General features: G+C 35.7%; 5 protein-coding genes and 1 non-coding gene across 9 annotated transcripts; 4 read left to right on the top strand and 2 right to left on the bottom strand.

Annotated features, from left to right (window-relative positions):
• Nucleotides 1-56: 56 nt before the first annotated feature.
• Nucleotides 57-2309, top strand: LOC102620378 (large ribosomal RNA subunit accumulation protein YCED homolog 2, chloroplastic). The gene is made up of 7 exons (XM_006484596.4): nt 57-365; nt 551-751; nt 1052-1141; nt 1304-1390; nt 1528-1608; nt 1863-1908; nt 2017-2309. Exons 1-7 carry the CDS (start codon nt 198-200, stop codon nt 2103-2105), a joined length of 762 nt encoding a protein of 253 aa, XP_006484659.1. The 5' UTR covers nt 57-197; the 3' UTR covers nt 2106-2309.
• Nucleotides 2310-2968: 659 nt separating this feature from the next.
• Nucleotides 2969-5289, top strand: LOC102619327 (protein COFACTOR ASSEMBLY OF COMPLEX C SUBUNIT B CCB3, chloroplastic). The gene is made up of 3 exons (XM_006484592.4): nt 2969-3048; nt 3151-3194; nt 4541-5289. The coding sequence occupies exons 1-3, from the start codon at nt 3006-3008 to the stop codon at nt 5078-5080; spliced, it is 627 nt and encodes a 208-aa protein (XP_006484655.1). The 5' UTR covers nt 2969-3005; the 3' UTR covers nt 5081-5289.
• Nucleotides 5290-5330: 41 nt separating this feature from the next.
• LOC102619614 (anamorsin homolog) lies at nt 5331-8490 on the bottom strand. Of its 2 annotated transcripts, XM_025101254.2 has the most exons (9): nt 8324-8481; nt 8091-8157; nt 7734-7881; nt 6928-7094; nt 6752-6853; nt 6173-6332; nt 5930-6066; nt 5754-5828; nt 5331-5643 (listed from the first exon to the last, which is right to left on the bottom strand). In XM_025101254.2, exons 3-9 carry the CDS (start codon nt 7867-7869, stop codon nt 5605-5607), a joined length of 816 nt encoding a protein of 271 aa, XP_024957022.1. In that variant the 5' UTR covers nt 7870-7881; nt 8091-8157; nt 8324-8481; the 3' UTR covers nt 5331-5604. The 2 variants fall into 2 exon arrangements, with proteins under 2 accessions (XP_024957022.1, XP_006484656.1); XM_006484593.3 differs by lacking the exon at nt 8091-8157 and having other exon boundaries at nt 8324-8490.
• A 94-nt stretch (nt 8491-8584) lies between these two features.
• LOC102625932 (telomerase reverse transcriptase) lies at nt 8585-16764 on the top strand. Of its 2 annotated transcripts, XM_015532115.3 has the most exons (13): nt 8585-8725; nt 8819-9135; nt 9208-9285; nt 9483-9548; nt 9637-9805; nt 9888-10312; nt 10565-10691; nt 11701-11845; nt 12334-12454; nt 12803-14026; nt 14469-15022; nt 15787-16059; nt 16182-16764. In XM_015532115.3, exons 2-13 carry the CDS (start codon nt 8851-8853, stop codon nt 16453-16455), a joined length of 3741 nt encoding a protein of 1246 aa, XP_015387601.1. In that variant the 5' UTR covers nt 8585-8725; nt 8819-8850; the 3' UTR covers nt 16456-16764. The 2 variants fall into 2 exon arrangements, with proteins under 2 accessions (XP_015387601.1, XP_052296006.1); XM_052440046.1 differs by lacking the exon at nt 8585-8725 and having other exon boundaries at nt 8751-9135; nt 13130-14026.
• On the bottom strand, nt 16653-18660 carry LOC102619910 (large ribosomal RNA subunit accumulation protein YCED homolog 1, chloroplastic). 2 transcript variants are annotated; one of them, XM_006484594.4, is made up of 3 exons: nt 18512-18660; nt 17641-18202; nt 16653-17189 (listed from the first exon to the last, which is right to left on the bottom strand). In XM_006484594.4, exons 1-3 carry the CDS (start codon nt 18552-18554, stop codon nt 16778-16780), a joined length of 1017 nt encoding a protein of 338 aa, XP_006484657.1. In that variant the 5' UTR covers nt 18555-18660; the 3' UTR covers nt 16653-16777. The 2 variants fall into 2 exon arrangements, with proteins under 2 accessions (XP_006484657.1, XP_006484658.1); XM_006484595.3 differs by lacking the exon at nt 18512-18660 and adding an exon at nt 18486-18509.
• TRNAD-GUC (transfer RNA aspartic acid (anticodon GUC)) lies at nt 18655-18726 on the top strand. The gene has a single exon. It is a non-coding gene; the product is annotated as a tRNA-Asp (tRNA).
• The last annotated feature ends 523 nt before the right edge of the window (nt 18727-19249 follow it).

The following is a 19249-nucleotide window of genomic DNA, read 5'->3' as shown; positions in this document are numbered from 1 at the left end:
ATAGAGGGTAAAGAAGTCATTTTATATCTAATTGATTCAAATTTATAAGATGGGATTATCCTCGTTGAAGAATTGTTGTTACTGGGAAATGGATGGCCAGTACCTAACCTACATCTCTTAAGTGTCTAAACAATCTTCAAAAGACTAGAAAAGTGCCAGTTGTTCAGGAAGATAGGGTAAGTGTCCATACTTGAGGTATGGGAGCAGAAGCTAAAGCTACCCATTTGATGATGTCAAAAGTATTCTCTACTTGTAACCTACCAATCTCCATATCCAAATCCAAATCCTTCAAGCTTGTTCCTCATCACAATTCCAAAATCTATGCTGCTTCTTTCAAGAAAAATATTGACTCTTCACAGCCGCAGGTATATATACATACATGCATACATACACACACACACACACACACACTATACTGTTCTACTATACCATACTATACTGCCAAGAAAACTTTGAGGATAAAGAAATAAATAAAATGAACTCTTTAATTAATTACATTCAACAATTTGGTTAATATTGCATTTTCGCATGCTTCTTTGATTGTGTTTAGATTGTGAAAAAGAGTTCAAAGATTCCGCGGCCTCTGATAACAGTGTCACCATCAGATGGAAGATGGCATGGGAATTGGAACTCTGAATATGTGGTCTCTCTAAAACAATTAAGATTGGCTGATTTGATTGAAGATGATGATCATCTTCATCAACACAAAAACAAAGATGCTCAAGTTTCTATCAACCTTTCTATCCAAAAGGTATGGCTATTATTATTTGGCCCTTTTCTTTTCTTTTCTTCCATTTGTTCCAAATTTATCACTGCGGGACACTTAAGTATTTTAGGAACTAATGCATATTAGTTAATTGTTTACTAAACACTTTGTTGTAATTTTAAAACCAACTTAGCTAATAAGCATAATATTTACAATTGAACCTCTGTTGCCGTTCATCGGGCATGCGGCATTCTGCATGATATAAACTGTACATCCCAATTATATATATATATATACAACACTACTCTAAAGTTCTATTTATTTGTTTTAATTTGTTTAATATAGCATGCAAGCTTTGGGTTTTCAGTGGATGGAAGGATCATCACATCCTTCAGTCGAAAATGTAGCTATTGTTCTGCCCCTTATTGCAAAAAGGTATATCTTATCTTTACCTATTAATTAACCTAGCTAGCTAATCCTGCATTTTAATCTTCCAATACAAAAACAAATATACACTAAAAAAATGTACAAAAAAAAAAAAGAAATAGAAATAAGTAAACATTTTAATATATATATATATATATCATGATGCAACAGATTGATACAACATTTAATGTTTGGGTACTACTATCCAGCAGAGAGAATCGCAACGTTCAGCTGCCTGATATTGGTGGTGATCCTTCAGTGAGTTTCTAAAATCTTTTTAATTTCTCTATTTATTCTTCAATTTCAAAATTCCAATTAAAATCTCTGTCAAAAAAAAAAAAAAATCAATTAAAACCGAATTTTAATGCAACGTGTATGTGTGTGTATTTGTGCAGGTAATATATGTTAAACCAGGATATCAAGCTGATCTTGATTCACTCGTACAAGATACAATCCGGCTTACAACCGCTGTTAAAGTATTGAACATAAAATCACTTTTAAGTGCGGTCACTTTTATTTTATTTTTTTAACGTAGATGCGCTCTTAAAATCGTGCGGTTTAAGAGAAATAAATACTAATTCTTTTAAACTCTATGGTTTAGAAGCATGTCCGTATAAAAAGAAAAATGAGAGCATTCGTACTAGAGAATGATTAATTATTGACTCAGTTATTTTTGTCTATATACACACACTCACTCACTCACTCACACTTTGGCTTTTTTTGTTTGTAGGATACATGTTCAGAAACATGTGAGAATTCTGAACCTACAGTTCAATGTGAGTGCTTTTGACAAAATTCATCAATTAGAGCCGAGTATATGTTATTGTAATTGAGTTGCTTAAATAGCTATCTAATTAAGTAATTAATATTTGGTATTTTGGCAGATATTGGTGCTAAAAACACTGCTTCTATGGCTAAAAGATGGGGCAGACTCTTGGAGCTAAGAAATACACAGCTATATGGCATGCATTAGGCATCCATCTTTAAACTTGACTTCATTTGAAGGCAATGTAATGGAAAATCATACTCCTATTGTTATGTGATTATGTAAATCTGTGTATAATGTACCATAAATGATGATAAAGCATTAGTATCACACAATATGTGATTGAACCCACCATAACTAAATGTATATGAACTTTACATTCATAGTGATCAAACACCAATTTGTATACTATTTATTTTCTGTTCACAAAGAATAAGTCGCATAAAATTATTATCTTACTTTTGAAAATATACAAATTTATTATTATTTATTTTCTGTTCATGAAAAATAAGTCACATAAAATTATTATCTTACTTTTGAAAATATACAAATTTGTTTCTAAATATTTCAAAGAAAAGCATTCGCTACGTAGACACGAACATACTCAAATTTCTTCTGAAATGATATATCACTCTTTAAATAAACTTGCTGCGACCAGTAGGAAATGGTTAGAACAATCCAATTCCTTCCCACAATGAAACTAAAAAAAAAAAAAAGTGATTCTTTTCACTCTCAATTTTTTCAAGGGCATTTAAAAGTAATAATATATCATGGTGATTACTGGTTACTCTTAAAAAATAAATGGACAAATTATGGTTAAAAACATTTATAAAATGATCATCGAAAGGGTATGGTTTACTCATGTTAAAAACTAAAACCCTTTTTTTTTGTAAACTCGTGGATTAAAATTTAAATGACATTCATTTTGGAAACACCACAGACACAAGTGATGAATTTACATAAGTTAGTTCTTGGATGATATTAAATAAAACATTAGGGACATCATTAAAATTTTGCCAACTCCCCGAAAAGTATTTCTACCACAGGCCAGTTTACTTGTTCTTTCCTGGGAGGATAACGTTGCTTGGGCAGATATCTCAGTCTCCGATGGCAACTTCTTTTCAACTTGCAAACACTTTTCATGTTAAAGGTGACACTCATCTATGCTAATATATATTTATATACACCCTTTAAAATTTTTTTGTTTGGCTTTCATTTTATGCCAATAAATATTTTCTGGCAATATTTGTAGGATGGTCACCTCCGATGCCCATAAAACAGAGCTTCGGCATTTCTGTAAGTACCCAGCTGCGTTTTTTTTCCCCCCTATAGTTGTTTTTTTAAAATTTTTATTTTAGTTTAAGTTTTACCATTATTGATAGAGATGAGATGTCCTCTTCCCATAATTTTGGAGTTCATTTTCATGTCTCTTTTACTGTACGTAGATTAAGTGATTCAGTTTGTGCTGTGTTTAGTTAGTTATTGGAATTTTGTTGTGGATTGGAGTTTGTAGATTTAATAATTCCCTAATTTTGGCGGCAATTATATGAAGTTTTATTTATTTATATATTTAGATTCTCAATTAAACTAAGGATCAAGTGAAGATTATTCACCTTTTGACTTTCCAAGCTCGTTTATTAGGTTACAGTGTTTCTTGAGTTGATACTACACACAGAATTAACAAAAATTTCAGCATCAATGAGCTAACTGAGCTGTGTTATACAACTCTTTCAGCTTTATATGTTGTTGTGTGTAACAGTACACCAATGTATTGCTTAGGATTCTATGAACAATTTCTTTTGGTTTTAGTTATTATTGATTCTATCTATGATTCATTCATCTAATGACTAATGATGAGATAACAAGGGATACTCAGATGTGATGCTTAAATATTTTTAGCTATTTTTTAAAATATATGGAAAGTCCACAAAACTTTGTTTATTGATCATATTTGGCTTAAAATAGTACAAGAATCCTCCATTCTACTACATCGTCCCGCTCTTAACATTAATTACCTTAAAACATTAAATTTTTATATGTTTGAATGACATTGATGACCAAGCCAAACATGGCCACACGCCAACATACAGTTAGGTATGCAGGATTCTGCATCCATTCTTTGAAATGATGTTTTGTCTATAACTATTGGCTGCTAGGTTTCCTGGTAAAATGAACAAGCTGCGTGAATCCTTTGCTGTTGTATGCATTATAGTTCCAGTAGCTTTCAGATGATATTAGAAATTGGAGACCTATTTCTCTTTCAGTTTTCAATCTAGTCCCTGATTGCAATTTTACATCACCAAAATCTCATATTCTGTGGCATAATTATTGCACATAAGAGCACAGTAGTGGATCAACTTGTTGCATGTTAAAGCCCAAAAAAGCTGGTTATGACTTATGACTACTAAAATAACTTGGATGATATGAGTTGGCAGGCATCCTTAATAACAGAAGTCCCGCCAATGGCTCATGCAAAATATTAAAAATTATTGTGAGACCTTGTAAGAGTCCTTATTGTTCTTTACAGGCAGCAAGAATTGAAATCCTTATCGGTTGCCTAACAGTAGGGAGATGATTTTCTTTTTTCCCCAAAATAGCTGTATGTCTTTCCAATGTCTTTCTAACTCTCTATCTTGTGGCAGGAAAGATTAAGAAGCTCTAGCAGAAGAAATCCACGTAAAGGCCGTCAAGTGTCAATTTTTAGCACATGCTGTTTCCTAGAAGAAGCAGATCTCCTTGACATCAAACTCGCTCCATCCACAGCAGCTTTTTCAGGAATCTCCCATGACAGCGTCAATATTGTTAAAAACATCAAGCTTGATGTGGCAGACACATCAGACATCACCTCAAATTTTGTTCACATGTTGCCATTTGCAGATTTGGACCCGGCTACAGCGAAACTGGCAATTGGTATCATAGGTCCCTTTCTCTCAGCATTTTCCTTTCTGTTTATCTTAAGGATAGTAATGTCCTGGTACCCAAAAATTCCACTGGCGAAGTTCCCATATGTACTAGCTTATGCTCCCACAGAACCCTTTCTTCTTCAGACGAGAAAGTTGATTCCACCTCTTGCGGGTGTAGATATAACTCCAGTGGTTTGGGTTGGATTGTTAAATTTTCTGAATGAAATATTGGTCGGGCCACAAGGGCTTCTTGTCCTTGTCTCTCAACAGATTAACTAATCAACTTAGGCGCATGCATGAGGTAAATTCTTATTCTGGTTTAATTCTTGCAAACTCAAAATGCCAAAGACCTGATTTTGTCAAAAAATTTCCATTCTGAAGTTTGTGGATCTTGCTTACATTTTTGTACAAAAGCGTGTTGTTCGTAACATATCTGAAGAGAAAAGAATTTATAATTTATAATATTTATTGTATTAAGTTCTCATATATGTTCAAACTTAGCTCTCTTTTAACCAGCAGAGACGAAGAATTCAAATGCAATGAGAGAAAAATCATTCCAGCATTCTTCTCTCCTTGCATAAAGGTAAATACTGTGACAAAATTTATTATCTACTTAAATCATTGTGTTACAGATTCACGGACAACAGCCAAACCATGTAGTGGGGAGCTAGAGTTCCCCATCGACACAATATAAATGTTCAACAATGAAAAATCATTTCATTTCATTAGAGCCTATAGTTAAGCAACTCCAGAAACAATCCGCCTGATTCTTTTCTCAGATGCATCTGCCCGAAATTTCATGTCTAAATGTCTGCTACGAGGAAGTTGCTTGACAGTGACACCTGCCATACATACATATACATATATAAGCTTCTGTTTCTACTCCAATCCAAATTTCCACAATCGAGGAAATAAAGTGGGGCAATGTCACTAAATAAAAAACACCAATTACCTTCTCGCCCAGTTTGAATGGAGGCAGACCCTTGTAAGGGCATGTACCGCAGCGGAAAGCATCGCCAAGTCCACACTGCAAAATACATATTAAAAGAATGAACCCCAAAAAAAAAGTATGATTTCGAAATTATAAAAGTTCTGACATTAAGAATGGAAATTCATAACAGCACTTACACTCCCACATGCCGACTGTGGATTCTTCAACTGATCCATAGTCAATCCCAACTTTTCTACTTTCTCCTCTGCCTCAGCCCTACCACAAATGCAGTTTTTGCAAGCTTTCCTTGTGCTTCCAACTTCACAATCACCAACTGCACAAATGTTTCAGTTTAAAGCGTGTTTAGAGGTATCGTACACAAACATCTACACTAAAGAGGCCTCGCAAAATAACCCGCTTTAGAAAGTTTGCTATCTTACCCGATGGTAACTGTGGTTTCTTCAAATCCTCTTCGGTTAAGAGGGTATCTTCATCAATCAAATCAGAATCATCATCCACCTGAAGTTTCGCTAAGCTTTTTGGAGCCTTCTTAATAGCAAAGGATGACCCGATTTTCCATGTAGGCTTCTTACCCTTTACCTACAAGTGAATACACAAATTCAATTACTAAATTGCTAAATTGAAACTTCAAAGTAATTTTTGATGTATAATTAAATTACAGTTTTGATACATGAAGTTCGTCACAGAGGGAAAACTAGAAAGTTAAGACCAAAAGCAACAATACATGAAATAAAACATTTAGTAGCCTTCCCCAACAAACAAATGCCATACAAAATAAATCACAAAAATTCACCTGAGTTAATGCTTGCAATTTTTCAATAAACCTCCCATCAGAAGCGGAGGTGAACAAATTCAACAAAATTTAATTCTTTTCTAGCTGATTAATCTTTCATCAGTGGCAATTCCATCTTACCATATCACACAAACCCAAATTCATACAAGACAAGGGATAAATTGAAAAATTGATATCGAAAATGTAAGGTAAAATTGAAACTTACCCCAAATGAAACGACTTCAGCTGGTACAACTGATTTTAGTTGAATACGTTGTGCATCTAGAAACCCTGCTAACAGCAACTTGCCCTCAAGAGCAGAGATTGCCTTCAAGGAAAACATATGTGAGACACCTTACCAGAAGCACATTCAAACGAAATGACAAACAGGAATAAATTTACCTTATCGACGTCCCCTTTATCAGACGTCAATTTCTTGTAAATCAGAATTGTCCCACCAGGCTTTAAAACTCTTGAAATTTCCTCAAGCAGCTGATCACCAGGAAGCTCATGTGAGCTCGAGATGGAGAGGACAATATCTATAGAGAATGACTCCACTGGCAGCTGACCTGTTAAAACACATTGAAAAAAGCATCATATTACTATTTGAAAATCAAAATACAAAAAGGCAGATAACTGATACGTCCAGCAATAATGAAGTACAGTAACACATAAATCCAATTACAGTAATACATAAATCCAATTAATCATTAAAAATGCAATAACAGAAGTGTCAAGCAATGAGTTAGCACCAATAGCCTAGAAGTATTCAAATTCTCATGATTAGTTCTCAAAAGGCAAAGAAAAAAAAAATTCATGTGAACTAAATCTATTATTTCCAAAAAACCTTCTAGGAGATTTCCAATAAAACTAATATCAACAAACAAAAGCACTCAGAAAGCCAGCAAATCCACATACTGAGTTTTTTTTGGGGGGGGGGGGTGTGGGGGGGAGTTATTTAATAGGTAAAAAAAACTATTATTCAAAAACATAAATAAATTATACAGAAAATATGACCCCAAAAAATTTGCATATGCGCAAGTGAATTTCATGTCTCATTTTATGGAAACAAACAAGAACTGATTCTCACTACTCCAAGGCTTGTAAACAGGAATACAATCATGGCTTTCTAAATTATAAATACAGGATTGAGAATATATATACACATATATAAAGAATGACACACAACGTAGGATTGAAAATAGTACTTAGAGAAGAAGCTTGAGTAATAATTTGAGGATCACACTGTTCCACTGCTTCATCCCCAAGATCTCTTATTGCATTCAAAACTGCACTCACAGGCAGAATTTCATCTTCTGATAGAGCGAGCACAGCACTCTGCATTTTTCCGGTATCCTACATCAGAACAGAGTAAGCCATTTATAGCACGTGCATGAACATAACAGTTAATCCAATCATGTATTTATATCATTGTGCCAGCCGCAGTCGACCGAATCTAAGTATGAACAGGAGAAAAATTCCACGTGCTGTAAAAATGTATAATACAAAAACATAATTATAGAAAAAAAAACTTGAAAAGAGGAGCCAAAGCGCGTGATTTATACAAGCTCTGTTGATTCTCGTAAGTCAAAGAAAGCCAACAAATCAATTCCGTTGTCTTTCAAGTATTGTCTACATCGTTGGCCACACACCAGAAAAAGAGAAAATTATTTGGAAAAAAATTGCAATAAGAAATAACAAACTCAAACAATAGGAAAAAAAAACCATAAACGAATCGACAGGGCATGGAAAATTTTAAAAGAAAAAAATTATACAAAGAAAACGAAAGGTAACTCACCATAGAGATAGATCTGCCTACGAAGGAGACGTCAAAACCCTAATTAAAACCTTCGATTTTGGGATTTGGATTTTGATATTGTCTGTTAGGCCGTCAAGAAATGCCTTCTATTTGAAAACAAATCGCGGTGAGATCTTATTTTACTTTCGTTTTGTTTGGCTAACCGACTCTCTCTTTCTTACTCTCTTTCTTTGAAATTCACGAAAGTGATTTTAAATGGAGGCAAAGGGGAAAAGGGTTACGTGGCCGACCCAACCCCGTGCGACGTCAGCGCATATGAGGACTTTTGATGACGTGGCATATTATTGCTTAGCTGTTCCTGTATATTCTGTTTTTTATGGCACGCGTACGAGGGTAGTGCATGGAAATTGGACAAAGTAAAAAACAATTTATGGGTCAAAGGTCAAAGTTGTAATTTTGTCGATTCAGGTGGTTCCTTCCATTGCACTGCAGCATTTTCCTTTATTTATTTCCCTCCCTTTTTCCTCTCATCAGCGTCTACTGGAGAACTGGAGAAGAGAGAGAAAATGGGGAAGAAGAACAAACGGAGGGTCCCAGAGGTTCTGTGGAGGCTGTACAGAGACCGGGCCCGAAGCTTATCCCACACCGTCACTTACCTATTCACTCAGACTCAATTACCACCGTCGAACTCAAACACCAGCGGCGCTGAAGACGACATGTCGTTTCTTCTCAAGCACAACGATCCCACTGACTATCGCAACCTCCTCAATAACTGCTACATTGTTATAAACGACAATGCTCGTCCACTCCCCTCCCACTTCTCTCTTCGCAATCGCTGGTCCCAGCATCAGGTAACCATAATGCCAAGTGACAATTTATGTTTGTTTTTTTTTTTTAAGCCACTGTCACTGTTGTGTCTCCAGATTGTCAAAAAGACTATTGAGATGATAATGTCGGAGAATCCAGTGTCTTCCAATGTAATAAGCAGTGCTTATGACAAGGCAAGTACTCTTCCCCACCCCCCCCCCCCCCCCGGGGGGCGGGCAAGTTTTGTATCTTGTTAATTGCGTGCTTCACTGGAATGTGATCTAGCGGATTATTGTTGCTTACGTTTTGGTGACCAACACTGCCACATAACATCTATGCAGGAGGCGCGCTGTATAGTTGCTCATTTGTATATATATTTTTTGTTTAACAGGAAAACTGTTCGAGTTTCATTTTCGAGCTTCTAACTGGTCCAGCTTGGTGTCTTCTATTAAAAAGGGTATTTCATTTTTTAAGTGTTTGTTAACTTACGTTCTTTGGCTATGTTATAAAAGTAACTAACTTGGGCAACGATTGCATACTTACAGGTTGGGGATGATCTCATGGTTTATCTACTAAAGCATTCATCAATATTTTTGCCCCTTCCTCATAAGAAACATCATCAAGTGGCAGGTCCCCCTATTAATGATATATGCCGTAAGTTGTCAAATCAGACAGCAAACTCTCATTGCCGAAGTCCCTCACTTGTCCCATTTGGTAATCAATATTTAAATATCATACTTCATACTCCATTATTCACCGGTTTCTTTTATCTTATACTATATTTATCTTTTGCCAGGACCCCGAAAGAAGAGGAAGAGAGTTGATAATGTTAGTCCAATATCAGAGAGACAGCCAGCTAATTCTTCTGTAAGGGAGTCTGAAAAGGCAAGTTCCATTAATTGTGTTGGCTGTAATGGCAAAAGTTGTTTAAGGCCATTCAGTGAACCTTCACTGTACAGCCATGGTCAGTTAATTTTCTCTAGGGACGCTACCAAGACAAATAGTGTTTTTGTTTTTAAAAATAAAGGGGATTCAGATGGAAGACTCCAAGAAACCTCAAAACAGGTTACAGCTAAGTCTAGAAAGCGCTTCAGACCTTTTAGTTGGCAGCGCCGGAGAAATTGTAGGCAAATAAATTTTGAAGAACCCACACCTAGCAGGACAGCTTGTACTGTTAAAGATGGTTTACATGGAAGACTTCAGTATGACTTTAACAACAGGGTAAGATTGCAAAGGTTATTTTCTTGGAAGAAACTGAGGGATGACTTTGATTTTTGGCTTAAAATAATTTTCAACATAACTTTTTGTAAGTATGCAACAACTGTTTTGAGTTATTTACTGTACTATAACACCGGAAAAACATGCTTGAACATGTCCTCTTATTTGTATTCCAATGGCTTGATTGGCATTTTCTTATCACTATTTCATCTGTTGAATATTGTGTTGAGATTACTAATTGTGATATATCTGCAGATGCAAGAGAAATGCCCTTGCTGTTTGATTCTTCAAGCTCCCCTGTTAGTCACCAAAGGGAATCATATTGACAGGCATTCCATATTTTACAGTTTGGAATATTCTTCCACTGTTCTCCCTCGGAAACGTATCCTTTGAAGGATCTTAAAATATGCTTTATAGCTTATGTGTTCCTTCGTAAATTGGAAATATGCTTACCATGGACATCATTATCACATCACTTTATCAAATCTTTAAACAGCACATCGCTTCAACAATTCTTTAGGCACGAGTGTCATATTTGATTGTTCGTAGCAAGTACAGTGCATTATTGTTTGTCTGCTTGCTTTTCTGTCTATGACCCTTCAAACATATTGTGGCTCCTTGATTATGATGATACAAGGTATGCCATCAGTAAAAGCAAATACGGCTTAACGACTATGGGAGGGATTGTAAAATAGATCATAAAAATTTGGGTAGAAACCTTGGAAGTCAGTTATTCAAGGGTAGAACAAACTTTCTTCTAATCTTAAATGGATAGTCGGAAATGGGGCAAGAATTTGTCTTTTGGAAGATGATTGAGCTGGTTTTTCTAGATTGCAATCCATTTTCTCATTTATACAACGTACCTTTTTCTCATAATATTCTCCTCAAAGAATGCAGCTGTCCACTGCATGGTTATCTTGGATGATTCTGTGTTCTTGTGTTTCCATACTTTCAGGGATTTTTTGTTTTGCACTTTGAGGTGGTAAAAAGGCAACTATATTATGGAATTGTTGTGTTTTGGTAATTGTTTGAGTTATTTGGTTGGAAAGGAATAAGAAATTATTTTAGGAACCATGGGAGGAGGGTGCTGATTGTTTGAGGGACAATGCTTATTTTGTTGCTTCCATTTGGGCATTGATATCAATTGAGTTCAAGGATATTCCTTTATGTTTTATTTATGGAAATTAGGAAGGTGTTGTTAGGTGTTCTTTAATGTATTTCTTGGTGTATTCATTTTCTTTTGTGGACTTCTGGTCCACCCATTTGTATCTTTTTTTGTTTCAAGTAAAATTTCTTGTTTCTGTAAAAGAAAAAAGAAATGGAGAAGAAGCTGGTACTGTTGCACCTCTTTTGATTTTAGAAAAGTTTAGCATCACCTTAACAATCTTCAGATATACTGAATTCTCTAAAGCCCAGCTCTGCAGATGCAAAGTTTCTTATAAGGAAAATCTTTGGTTTATCAGATGTAAATCTAAGTGCTGAATCAATACCATGCTCCCACAGCAATGGGTTTTGTCTCGTTGGATCTACATGTCTGTAAGTTGAGCATTACACATTGAATGAATTTGAGGTTAATATGTTTTTAAATTTCATAATATTGTTTTGGAGTTTCAGATGCTATAAGTGACAGTTCCAGTAGGTAAAAGGAATGGGTGATTTGTAGTTATGGTAGCTTCAGACATTCAATTGAGTTGCAATGACATTGGTATTTCTTGATCAGGCCCAAACAGGAAATTGAAAGCTCTAAAATGTTCAGGATAGAAAGGGTTGCAACAATTGGACTGTGAAAGAGGATTTGAAACCTTATAGTAATCGGCGTGGCCACTGTCAGCTAGTTAGGCAAAAATTATGATGATTCTATGATAGTATCCTGAGATTCTTAAGGGAAGCTTCTTTGGGATTTGTAGGGTAGATATATGATATCATAAACCTGAGACGAATAATTAGGTAATTTCTTTCAATAGGAGCGTGGACATCCAGATTAACACCATTTACCAATACACTTTTTGTTTCTGGTTCTGCAGGTTTCACTCACTTGTTAAGTTGGTTAAGATTCTAATTCGAAGATCCCAATGTTGCCAGCATTTGAGATTGTTGGATAAGCATTGTGCAATTCCTTCATTTGAGCAAAAATCATCGGTTGAGGTTAGTTATTTTTGTGGTTTAAAGCTCAACTTTTAAGGCTTAATTAGGTGCAAAAAGGCCTAATAAGCTTTCTGATGACATACTGTGGTGTTACCTTAGTGGTCTCCTTTTGCATGCCTTTTTTTTTAAAAAAAAATTAATTAATGAGTGGTCATTGAAATGGAAAATCTGGCTGTGCGTACAGAACTTCGCTTTTTGATTTTCATTTATTGTTTCTTTCTTTTGTAACAAATGGAAGATATTACAGGACTATGAATAATGCTATAGGTGTGAGCTGTCAATTATTAATTTTACTTCCACCAGTTTCTTCTATGAATAAGGTGACTTATTCTAGATTTTGTATTTTAGGGGAATGGATCAGATAAAAAATTATATGAGAAAACTCATAGAAGTACCAAAATGCCGGAAGCAAGTGATTCTCAATTTGAGGGAATCAAGTCATATTGCTTGAAAAGTCAGGTGGTATCATTTCTATGGGCTGTCTGTAGGAGTATTATTCCTGCAGATTTGCTAGGAACTCCTGCTAACTGGAGAGTACTAAGGAGAAATATTTCCAGGTTTATTGGGCTAAGAAGATTTGAGAAGTTCTCTTTAAAGCAGTGTGTGCATAAATTGAAAACTTCAAAGTTCCCTTTTTTGTCTAATAAACACTCATCGTGCTACTTGAATGCTCAGATTCTCAAAGCTGCCACAGGACAGAATGTAACAATTTATAAAGAATTCAGTAAAGTGAATGATGCCTTTCTGAACATGAAAAATGAACTTTTAATGAACTGGATTTCTTGGTTCTTTTCATTTCTAGTTGTGCCTTTAGTGCAAGCCAACTTCTATATAACTGAAATTGAGCATGGGAAAAAAGATATATATTACTATCGGAAGTCAGTTTGGAAAAAGTTAACAGACAAGGCTATCACTTACCTGAAAGATAGGAGCTACAATTACTTAGATGATGCAGCTGTTAGAAGTGTTATAAATAAAAGATCTTTTGGTTTCTCAAAGCTCAGACTTCTTCCAAAAGAAAACAGCATAAGAATGCTGGCAAATCTTAGAGCATCATCAAGAATGCTAGCAGAAAAGTCCTGTTCTGAAGCGACAAGTTCCAGAATGTGGAAGAAAGCTCAATTGGACTATAAATCGGTGAAATTTGACCACTTCAAGCCTGTGAATTATGTTCTTCGTGATGCGCATGTTGTTCTAAAAGGTTTGCTGCAGAAAGAACAGGACAAGTTAGGGTCATCAGTATTTGACTACAATGATGTCTACAGAAAGTATTGTTCATTTCTGATTGGTCTGAGGAAGGAATCAATAACTGTTCCTGGTGTTTTCCTTGTGGTTTCTGATGTATCAAAAGCATTTGATTCTATTGATCAAGATAAACTGCTTAGAGTTATGAATGATCTCATACTGAAGGATGAATATATTCTTGAACAGTCTTGTCAAGTTGTCTGTATGAAGAAATCTTTGTGGGTTCATGGTAATTCTATATTGACAGACGAAAATACCAGTACTAGTTATACAAGATTGACAAATTCTCTCACCTTTCCTTCATCGCAGAGAATTCTTGTAAGTCAGGTAAGAACTCTCTTGTAACCAGAATGAAATATGCAATGCTTGGATCAGCTACTTACATAATGCTGTTCTCATGCCTGATGCTGCTTGGAAGATGAAAAATAATCTCTTGCATTTCTGCTAGCCATTTGACAATGTAATGTTCGACCTTCATGTCCTAGTATTCTAGTAGTGTTTCTTTCTGTTCTTTTCCATTTTTTTTAATAATAAGAAAAAACGTTGCTTTCATAACCCTTATAACCTTGTTGATTTTACCAAAGAGAATACCTCACTGGTTTTGTTCTCTGTCCTTACCCTCCCCAATCTTGATGTAGGTCGCATTTTTGTGTTCCATTTATGGTTTCTTCTTTTGGGTACTGATGTCTGGCTAATGCTGCAATCTAATCTAGTCTGTCTACATTGAATAAATAAAGATTTATCTTTTTCTGTTTCCTTTTTCTGGCAGGGTTTGAGCCGCAGTGTGAAGAAAGAAAAACTCTTTTTTATTTTAAATGAGCATGTAAAGCGCAATCTGCTACAATTTGATAATAAATTTTACCTGCAAGGTATAGGTATACCTCAGGGAAGTGTTGTATCTTCTCTACTTTGCTCTTTATACTATGGAGATATGGAAAGGAATGTGCTCTATCCATTTATTGAGAAAATTCGAGAATCTGCTACTGAAGTTCTATCTGGAAGTCATAGTTCTGAACAGATTAATGGGGATGAGACAACAAGCTCTTTCCCAAATTATATGCTCCTTAGGTTTATTGATGACTTCCTTTTCATATCAACCTCAAGGAAGCAGGCTGCTTACTTCTTCTCCAGATTGCAGAGGGGATTTCGGGAGTATAATTGCTACATGAATGAGGAAAAGTATGGTGTAAATTTTGATATTGGAGATAAATTACGGCTTTCATCAAACAGAGTGTTTGTAGGTCATGATGGTATCACATTTCTTCGCTGGAGTGGTTTGCTTATCAACTCTAGTACTTTAGAAGTTCAGGGAGACTACACAAGGTTTGTTTCTGTTTCGTGGTTTCTAGTATGAGATGAATCCTATTGAATTTTCGGTTGGTTTCTCTCTAGTGATATTTTGGTGTGATTGCCAACAGTTATTTTCATTCGAGACTCAGTTTTCAATGCTATAGGGTTGTAACATTGCCAAAAACAATCCACTCAGGAAATTTCTAATAGCAGTCTGACAAGATGTGTCCTTTTCTCTCTCTTCCATGCTTTTCTAGAATGTTGGACTTCAATTTCTTTCTTCCACCAGCTTAGTCAAGCATCAACTTGATGTTTGATTGGTAGTTCAAAGATGAAACTAGTACAACAGTAATAGTTATCTCCACGCCCCCCCCCCCCCCCCCAGCCCCAAAAAAAAAAAAAACTTTTTAGGGTACTTTTTGCAAGTGTACTTCAAGAGATTGTCTGGATTAAACAGTATTTTATTTGCATTGCAAAAATAAGGTATGCCGTACGCTGTTTTGCTAGATTTAAGATTAATCTCTCATTGCAATTGAATACATTTGAAGTTGGGATTTAATTGATTTAATTTGAAGATACTATCTAGTTGTTGTTCTAGTTATTGCACAGCACATACTCTACCTGAGATGTTGTTCAATGTCATCTGATTCATCTTTGAACCCGCTAGTGTCATTATTCCATTATTTGCATGTGATTGATAGTTACAAATTAATATTGTGTTGAAGTGTCATCTTTGAATACGTGCTTAATATGTTTTCAATAATGTAAGAACCATTTGTGTTGTGTACATCAAACAGGTACTTGAATAACCATTTGAGCTCCACTCTTACCGTCTGCTGGCAAGGGAAACCAGCTAAGCATTTAAAGTCTAGGTTACGTGGCTTCATGGGTCCTAAATGCCATCCCATATTTTTTGATTCTAATATAAACTCTGCTGCCGTTGTCAGATTGAATATGTACCAAGCTTTTCTGCTACTTGCAATGAAATTTCACTGTTATATCTCCAACTTATCATACATTTGCAATCTCTCAGCAACTTCCTATTTGAAAATCATTGAAGGATCCTTCAGGTACAGTGAAATTCTATTTTGTTATCTTGCAAAAAGTATTCTCATTCATACTGTGAAGCCCTCTTTTATTTTCTTTTCCATTTCCTTCCATTTACATACTCTTTCTTCCTTTTAATTGTTAGGTATGTGCATGTGCTGATTAAGAGAAGAATGGCTTCTCTATCTATTGGTCCCAATATCTGTCCGACATTTACACTGGAAGAGGGTGAAGTTGAATGGCTCGGGTTACATGCCTATGTCCAAATACTGAAGAGGAAACAATCTCGGCATAGAGAGTTGGTATCATTATTGAGGTCTAAGTTGTTGAGACATAGAATCACCGGGGTTGTTTCATGTGAATTGAAGTATGCGGTTGAAGCGTCACATTCCTTTTTGATCTGGAAAATCAAGTATTAGTATTGGATTGTTAGGAGTACCAACATCTGAAGTGATGATTAACTTGCTTCTTATGATTCTTCACATCACAATATATTAGCCGAGGATTGCCCTTTTAGCAAGACGCTCTGACTGCTGCATCGAACGGTTAACTAGAAGCCGATTTTTCTTGGATAAAGTACGAGTAACATAATGATTATGGCCACATGCTACCTATATAGGTATAGAAATCTCCCCATCAAAACAAAATTCATAAGACCCCGTGCAGTGTAGACAATTGACTAATTTTCTCAATAATTACAAAAACAGTGACAGAAATTGATCACATAATTTCATCCCAACCTCATCTTCTTTCCATTTGTTTTCTCAAGTTTCCAAGAGGACCATAAGTTTTGCCTTTGACTTCCTCTTTGCTACAATTACATGTGCTAGTGTTTAAATTTGTGCCACATTTGAGACATATCCCTTTGCAACTTGGATCGCAAATCACATTTATGGTAATTTCCAAATGCACCATGTCTCTAATATTCTTTGAAATATCAATTTCCTTTTCTTCAAGAGGAAAATATAACCGATCATCCCAATCTATTGAAGCGTCATCGTCTTCCTCTTCAGAGCCATTTCCAGTTGATGACTTTGATTTATCCTCCCCAAACATCATTCCTATATCAATAATCTCTGGTTCCTCAATGGGTTGCTCAGACAGTAAAACGGAGAAGTCGGAAAACACACTCTGAGTGGCTGGCTCACCACACCTTCAACAAAACGTGAACTTATAAGTTATAACTATGTTTGATTCAAAAGGACCAGAAAGAAACCATAATCTTTTAACAGTGATAATGCACCACAACAGTTGACAATGTAAACACATGCCGGTTCTGTTCTCACATAACTTCAAAGTTGATCCTAAATACTACTTTGTATTTTTCTTCATGTGTCATGTGTTGACTTGTATGGATTAGCATCATTATCTGCATTTTCTCTTATAGTGGCTAAAAGCAGTCTACCATTTACTCATGGAAATCCCTTCAAGAATGAAGCAAAAGGAGCGCTTATTTACAAAATAATTGTCTTTGGTAGCCAAGGACTTTCTAAACTTGATCATCCAATCAAGTAATACGTGTGTTATCCAAGCAACCATGTAGCTTGAGCATGTAATGAAAGTAACAAGATACGCAGAGAAAGCAAATTAAACAAATTCAGTACCTGTTGCACCCGAGGGTGAGGACAGTTCGAATGATTCCATCGAGCCTCAACTTTTGCTTCTTCTTTGTCACATCAATTGAAATCTGCACAGGTGTTCCATTTGGATAATCTTTCACGGCTTTTGTGACCCGCAATCCCATGGCCGAAGCCCTAGACCTCGATACTTCAGTAGAAAGCTTGCCTAAACCAAGCCTCTCCAAGGTTGTACAATATTCCAAATGCGTGATGGAAGGGTTTCTCTTGTATATAATCGCCCCTTCCCACGGCGATCCTGCATCTTCTTCAACATCTTCTTGATCTTCCCAGTCATAAGATTCCGTCTCATCCTCAGTGAATGACTTGGAATCTTTTGCAATAGCATTTGAAATAGCAGGCAGTCTATCACTGACAATTTTGCAACTCCATGGAACTCGGCAATGACTAACAGAATGGCCTAGACGTGAGAAACAATATGCCCAAGGTTTTGGATTTGGTTGCTTGAATTGGTTGATATGCAAGACGGTAGCAACGTAGCACGAGGACAGTGAAGTTGACATGTCGAAATACAGTAAAAAAAACTTACCTGTGGAAATGATTTTATTAACATAGTATCAACAATGCCAATAGAATCTTCAAATGGTAAAGCAAAATGTATAAACATAAATATACAAATACGGGAATGAAAGTCTAAAGGGTTAGCTTTCATATGCAAAAGTAATAGCCAAGAAATGCGCCGGGCATTTATACAAACAAGAGATGTGCAATTATTTTCTTAACAAATATAAACACGAAAAGGAAGAAACTGAGACCCATAAAATGGAAATCCAACGCCGCTTCATGAACTAAAACTTAGACAATACACTTACATTACGCTGCGTTATGCTATATTTACCTTGAAAGAGGGTCTCACTTCTCAGTTGCAGCGAAATTGTCATAAAAATAAACGCGTGTTCAAGGGAAGGAGCGGATAGAGAAAGCAAAGATTAAAAATATAGATAAGATAAAAATATGCTCTTTTAATCGGGAATCAACAAGGTCGTTGTAGTATAGTGGTTAGTATTCCCGCCTGTCACGCGGGTGACCCGGGTTCGATCCCCGGCAACGGCGTTTAATTTTGATTTCGAAAGTTTTCAAATGGGCCCTTAGTTCCTTCGCTTGCATATTTGCAGAATGAATAATAATGTGTTCGAAAGCTTCCAAAATCAATAATATGGGATTCATTCATATTGTCATTGAAGAGTTGATTCTTTTTATAGTTCATATTTAAATTTAAATGAAGTTTTCTTTTTCTTTTTTTACCTTTCATTTGGAAATATATTAGCTTGGACTGAGGAGGCAAGAAGCTCAAGGATGGGTCTCGGTATAGGTAACCCATAAAATAGAATATAGGCTTTTTATTTAGAATTTTGTCTTGCATTTTTGTCACTCGCAGCCAAAAGACGGAATTACCCTCCAAGATTTTTGTCTTGCCGCTGAAGTTATGACGAGGAACACACGAGGGATAATGCCTACTTTAGACAAACAAGAGGGCTTTCACTCATTTTTCAAGCGCTGTAGCGAGTCCAAGGAGCCATGGCCAAGAGACCACCACTAATCAAGTTTCAGCTTTAAACAATGCATGTATCATCAA

This window comes from Citrus sinensis, chromosome 4 (genome assembly GCF_022201045.2).
Source record: "Citrus sinensis cultivar Valencia sweet orange chromosome 4, DVS_A1.0, whole genome shotgun sequence".
NCBI classification, from domain to species: Eukaryota; Viridiplantae; Streptophyta; class Magnoliopsida; order Sapindales; family Rutaceae; genus Citrus; species Citrus sinensis.
This window is presented reverse-complemented; position numbering and strand designations above follow the sequence as displayed.

Coding starts and splice junctions, on each gene's coding strand:
- LOC102620378 (XM_006484596.4), top strand. CDS start 198: ATGGGAGCAGAAGCTAAAGCTACCCATTTGATGATGTCAAAAGTATTC. Junction 1,142..1,303: donor CTGCCCCTTATTGCAAAAAG/GTATATCTTATC, acceptor ATGATGCAACAG/ATTGATACAACATTTAATGT. Junction 1,609..1,862: donor GGCTTACAACCGCTGTTAAA/GTATTGAACATA, acceptor TTTTGTTTGTAG/GATACATGTTCAGAAACATG.
- LOC102619910 (XM_006484594.4), bottom strand. CDS start 18,554: ATGACAATTTCGCTGCAACTGAGAAGTGAGACCCTCTTTCAAG. Junction 18,203..18,511: donor AAGTGAGACCCTCTTTCAAG/GTAAATATAGCA, acceptor TCATTTCCACAG/GTAAGTTTTTTTTACTGTAT. Junction 17,190..17,640: donor CTCACCCTCGGGTGCAACAG/GTACTGAATTTG, acceptor GTTTTGTTGAAG/GTGTGGTGAGCCAGCCACTC.
- LOC102619327 (XM_006484592.4), top strand. CDS start 3,006: ATGGCAACTTCTTTTCAACTTGCAAACACTTTTCATGTTAAAG. Junction 3,049..3,150: donor AAACACTTTTCATGTTAAAG/GTGACACTCATC, acceptor CAATATTTGTAG/GATGGTCACCTCCGATGCCC. Junction 3,195..4,540: donor AACAGAGCTTCGGCATTTCT/GTAAGTACCCAG, acceptor ATCTTGTGGCAG/GAAAGATTAAGAAGCTCTAG.
- LOC102619614 (XM_006484593.3), bottom strand. Junction 7,095..7,733: donor TACTCAAGCTTCTTCTCTAA/GTACTATTTTCA, acceptor GTGTTTTAACAG/GTCAGCTGCCAGTGGAGTCA. Junction 5,829..5,929: donor CACAGTCGGCATGTGGGAGT/GTAAGTGCTGTT, acceptor TGTATTTTGCAG/TGTGGACTTGGCGATGCTTT.
- LOC102625932 (XM_015532115.3), top strand. CDS start 8,851: ATGGGGAAGAAGAACAAACGGAGGGTCCCAGAGGTTCTGTGGAGGCTG. Junction 9,806..9,887: donor TCCCTCACTTGTCCCATTTG/GTAATCAATATT, acceptor ATCTTTTGCCAG/GACCCCGAAAGAAGAGGAAG. Junction 16,060..16,181: donor ATCATTGAAGGATCCTTCAG/GTACAGTGAAAT, acceptor TTTAATTGTTAG/GTATGTGCATGTGCTGATTA.